Raw genomic sequence first — 5181 nt, 5'->3', positions numbered from 1 at the left:
GTGCGTTGCGAAGATGAGCGCAACTGGATATACTGTAAAGTATAAATGCAACGTACGAGCGTGCACATCCGTCCCTTCTTGCTACCTACTTGGCCGGTCGGCGAGCATCGGAAACAGATGTTGTTCCAGCCTGGCCGACTCTGATCACCCACGCAGCGTTTTCGTATTCGCACGATGCCATGCCGTACCGCCTGGCAGGCATTCATCTATCTTGTTATGTGCTCGCATGCTTGCCGTCGTATGCAATGCCCACGTTTCAAGTCGGCGTCACTCGACTTGCCTCCGGCACGTTCGCCTGACCGGAGGCGGTGGCTCGGCCGGAAGCTTGGTACCACTTTAGGTAGGTACCTTGGGACGGCAGCCGTACCAAATTTGTACCGTCATGCTAGTCTACTGTAGAGCATGCAGGTAGGTATAGGTGAATTGGTACTCCGTACTCCGTACTTTGGTGAGATTAAGTATTACCAGGTTAGTACGGGCGGGCACCCAAGTGCTGAATACGTCGTATTACAACGAAGAACTATAAGTAAGTACTTACAGTTAATACTAAACACATACTCCGTACTTACTTGTACTTATGTTTGTACCAAGGCACATGTACATGTACCCCGTGCCTTGCAGAGGGCATCCTACTGCACAACTACTAGACTTAGTACCGACTGTACTCCGTACTAGGTACCTAGTACCTTAGTATGTACTTGTGTACACCTACTGTACATGTAGGTGTACAAGTACTGACACTCACACGGAGTGCATGTGCCGTCCATGTTTCACCGAGCTGCTCGTCCGCCAAAGTACAGTGCTTTACTCGTAATGACTCGCAAAGTATCCGACAACTTTAGAGGTCAATCGGGCTAGGAGGTCAGGCCATGTTCTCAGGGACATCCGTTGCGCATGCGGGGGGGCTCTGCACAACGGCGCCCATGTGCAGCAAGTACATGTACTCCGTACAACGTCCTTGCAAGTACGGAGTACGGAGTACCAAGTAATAATACTGGCACGAAAAAGTACTATAATAGTTGCAGGTGTGCTCCGTGCATAATCTCCGTACTTGCACAGTACACCTCCCGTACTCTGTACAAACACATATCATTACGTCACACCCACCACTGGATCACTCACCGGGACTCGGTGCTGGCCGAGGTACTACTCAAGTATCCGTACTTGCAGATGTAAAAGCACCGAGTAATACGGAGTACATGTACATGGATGTGCACTACCCCGTACACCTAGCGGTACAGTATGCCGCACTCACCCCGTACTGTCCAGCACTTGCACTTGCAAGCAAGTATTACAAGGCCCCCGTGCCTGGAACGGAGCACACTTCACTTCGTGCCAAGTACGGTGGACTTACAGAGTACCTAGCCACAAATTTACAGCTCCTCCTCTGCTATAACCAAGTAACACATGTACTAGGTAGTGCTGTACGGAGGTACAGTACAGTACTTTGCCTTGTAGTACCAACCACTACTGTGGATTATTCGTACTGTGCTCCATGCATGCCCAAGTCCGCCGTCCCCATCCGTATTGTGCGCCGACGGGGGCGGAATGACAACGGCGACGAACCTCCTGCCCTTTAGCACGGGGAATCGGTGCGCCCGTCTTGCATCTCCTCCTCGTTCGTGTGGCCACTGGTGCTGCTGACCCTCGTCCTGCTCGTTCGTCCTCGCTCGTGGCCAGCGCCTGCCAATCGAAAAGTGGTGATGAGCCAAGTGCCCAGACTGTGCCAAGCCTTGGCGAGTCTTGGCAGTCTTGGCAAACCCACCTCCTCGAGCTAGTACCCCGTACTTCCGTTAGTGGCGAGCCGGTGGGGACACGGTGAACCGCGGAAAGCCCAACGGCCACCAGGTCCCTCGCTATCGCGGATACTTGGACGCGACCGCCAAGCCCGCCAAGAAATTCCGCTCACCCTTTCACATCTACCCATGCTTTCTCTCTCCGAGTTCTGCGTACCTCGGGGCTCGCAAAGGGAGCAACAGCACCCCGGGAGCCTTCTTCCAAGTAAGTACTTGTAGCCGTTGCCTCGCTCCACCGCGAGCAGCGATTCTTCCTTTCCCGAACACACCACTGTCTGCTTCCCGGGCCTCTCGTCGCCAGCTTTGCTCTCTGGATCATTCCCCTCCTCGTTTCCGCCTCTGCCTCTGCGCGGAACAACCGCCTCCGACCGACGCTTCCGTCCGCCGGCCTGCCGCAGCCTCTCGGCCTATCAGATAGTCCGTCCGTCCGCCATGGCTGCCCATCTCTCCGATGTCGCCCTGGCCTCGCCCATGTCGAACAACAGCAACGACTCCAAGTCGATCGCCTCAGCCCCCTCGAGCGCCACGTCGACCAACTCGCAGGCCCTCGGCGGAGCCGAAGACAACCTGACGTGTCGTTGGAACGCGTGCAACCAGAGATTCGCCAATCCCGAGGTTCTCTACGTACGTCATTTCCCTCGGCGCCCAGCCGCGCCCAAGCTGGGGGGGGGAGGGGGGAGGGGGGGGGCCAAGACCGTCCGGCATGGAGACTGACTGACATCTGCACCTCGTCCAGGAGCACATCTGCGAGCGCCACGTCGGCCGCAAGAGCACCAACAACCTCAACCTCACCTGCCAGTGGAACGCCTGTCGGACGACGACGGTCAAGCGTGATCACATCACCTCGCACATCCGCGTCCACGTACCCCTCAAGCCGCACAAGTGCGACTTTTGCGGCAAGTCGTTCAAGCGACCCCAAGACTTGAAGAAGCACGTCAAGGTACAATTTTCCTCGAGCCTCCTTCCACCGATGGCCGCCCGCTTCCCTTTCCTGCCCTCTCTCTTTCTTTCCCTCTGGTTTGGCCTCGAGCTGACGGTCCCGCCTGTGCAGACGCACGCAGACGATTCCGTCCTCGTCCGTCCCGGACAAGACCAGCATGGTCTCAACTACAGGACCCAGACCACCAAGGGTACGCTCGATCCTTTCACGCTCCTTCCGACGAGACCGTGGCGGCCTTCCGTCGCTCGCCCCTTGGCGGCCAAGATGCTCACGCTTCCCTCCAGGGCCCAGCTACTATGACCACGGCGGCCAGATGCGTGCCATCGGCGGCTTCCCTCACCAGCCGACGGCCAACGGCAACTACTACGCGCCCCAGCCGTCGACCAACTATGCCCTCTACTTCAACCAGCCGCCCCTGAACACGCCCCGCAGCGAGCAGCACGTCGGGTACGGCGCCGCCGCCGCCGCCGCCGGTGCCTACGATCGCAAGCGCGGCTACGACCGCACCTACGACGCCATGGACGACTTCTTCGCCCATGCGAAGCGCCGCCAGATCGACCCCACCTCGTACGCCCAGATCGGCCGCTCCCTCTTGCCCCTCCACAGCTCGCTATCCATGGCCAACGAGCCCCTCGCCGGTCCGGAGCAGTACATTCCCCAGCACACGCAGGCCATGGTGCAGCCGAGCCCCTCGCCGTCGGCGAACCCTCTGACGCAGCAATACTACCTACCGCACATGCCCCACGCCCGGACGCAGAAGGACCTCCTCCAGCTCGACGGCCTCCTCGGCCAGATGCAGGACACCATCTACGAGAACGCGACGCACGCGACGGCCGGCGTCCACGTCCACCACGGCGGCGGCGGCGGCGGCGGCCTCGCCGGGTTCAGGCACAGCCCCTCGCCGGCGCTCCAGCGTTCGCCCGGCGCCATTCAGGTCTCGACGGATGGCTACCACCAGCCCATGTCGGCCGCCAGCATGGCCTCGCCACTCACGAGCATCTCCTCGGCCGGCACGCCGGCGGTGACGCCGCCGTCGAGCGCCATGTCGTACACGTCGGGCCACTCTCCCAGCCCGTCGGCCTCGTCGGGCCTGTCGCCCCAGTCGCGTCACAGCTCGACGGCCTCGGTCATGTACCCGACGCTGCCGACGGCGCTGCCGACGGTCACCCAAGGCTTCGGCCAGTCGACGACGGCGACGCTCGGGCCCAACTTTGACAGCAACGAACGCCGCCGCTACTCTGGCGGCATGCTGCAAAAGGCCCGCGGCATGCCGCCGCCGCCGCCGCCGCGCTCGGCCGATGACGCCGGGAGAACAACGCCCAAGGCCGGCGACTCGGCCGTCTCGGTCGGCTCCCCCTCGTCCGAGTCGGACAGCGAGTCGACCAAGGAGCGGGAGGAGCAGTACGACCGCTGGCTCGAGAACATGCGCGTCATCGAGTCGCTGCGGGAGTACGTCCGTCGCCGGCTGGATCGTAAGGAGTACGCCACCGAAGAGGATGTCAAGGCCGACCGAGAGGGGGACGACGACGCCATGGAGATTGATGACATCAAGGGTCCGAGAAGCGCCGTCGAGCAACCGAACGGCCTCCGCGAAGGAGGCGGCCCGTTGCTGTACCCGCGGCTGCCGGCCGCCAGCGCCTGAGGGACCCCTCCTTGCCGCTCTCGCATCTTTTCCTGTACCAATGAGCTGCATGTGTTGCTGTACATGTCGGGATGGAATGATGAATCTCAACGGCTTCTCTTTTCTTTTTCTCTTTTTCTCTTCTCGTCTCGTTCGTCGCCGACACTTGGCCGAGGGATCCGACGATGGACGACGACGACGGCCGATGGACAAAGGCTCAACGTTGTACAACAATGACGCAGGTGTTGGAGTTGTCTTTATTCGGTATGGCGAGTGCAGATACGATGTCTGCCGTACTCGCAGAATGAAACTGCCTTATTTCAGAGTCGTCTCACGTGTGCATCTTCGTGCGCCAACTTGGCACTAGAATGGCATATGCTCGTCCTCCCCGGGCTTTCGGGGTCGATTCCATGTCGCCTTCGTGAGGGCTACCTCTCTGCAACGTGGAAGAATTCATCTTTGCGAGCCAGTGCGATGCTCAACTTGAATATTCGTTACACTCTGGATGCCCTACCTAAGGTGCTTGCGCGCTCCGGTGATGTGGAGGAGGCTGCTGACGGTAGTCTGTACGACGAGACTGGTAAGAAGGCCATGGCAATACTACCAAAGAATTTGCCTCCCATTACTCTGTACTACCAAAGAATTTGCCTTCCATTACTCAGTACTACCAAAAAATTTGCCTCCCATTACTCTGCCTGCGCCTGAGCATCTTCCCCCCCTCGACGCGGCAATCATCGGCTATCGCTGGCTTCTCAGGATCTGCCAGGCCAGGGCGCTCCTGTGAATCAGCTCGACTGCAGAAGGCGGGGATGACAAAACGCTGA

At 59.5% G+C, this 5181-nt stretch overlaps 1 protein-coding gene across 1 annotated transcript; it reads left to right on the top strand.

Moving 5' to 3' along the window:
* Positions 1 to 2228: 2228 nt before the first annotated feature.
* On the top strand, positions 2229 to 4378 carry DCS_01288 (pH-response transcription factor pacC; the record flags this gene model as incomplete). Its single annotated transcript, XM_040798622.1, has 4 exons — positions 2229 to 2420; positions 2533 to 2736; positions 2848 to 2926; positions 3021 to 4378. The coding sequence occupies 4 exons, from the start codon at positions 2229 to 2231 to the stop codon at positions 4376 to 4378; spliced, it is 1833 nt and encodes a 610-aa protein (XP_040659505.1).
* Positions 4379 to 5181: the final 803 nt, after the last annotated feature.

The sequence above is a fragment of the Drechmeria coniospora genome, chromosome 01, assembly GCF_001625195.1.
Source record: "Drechmeria coniospora strain ARSEF 6962 chromosome 01, whole genome shotgun sequence".
NCBI classification, from domain to species: Eukaryota; Fungi; Ascomycota; class Sordariomycetes; order Hypocreales; family Ophiocordycipitaceae; genus Drechmeria; species Drechmeria coniospora.
The sequence above is the reverse complement of the archived record's forward strand: the minus strand, read 5'-3'. Positions and strand labels throughout refer to the sequence as shown.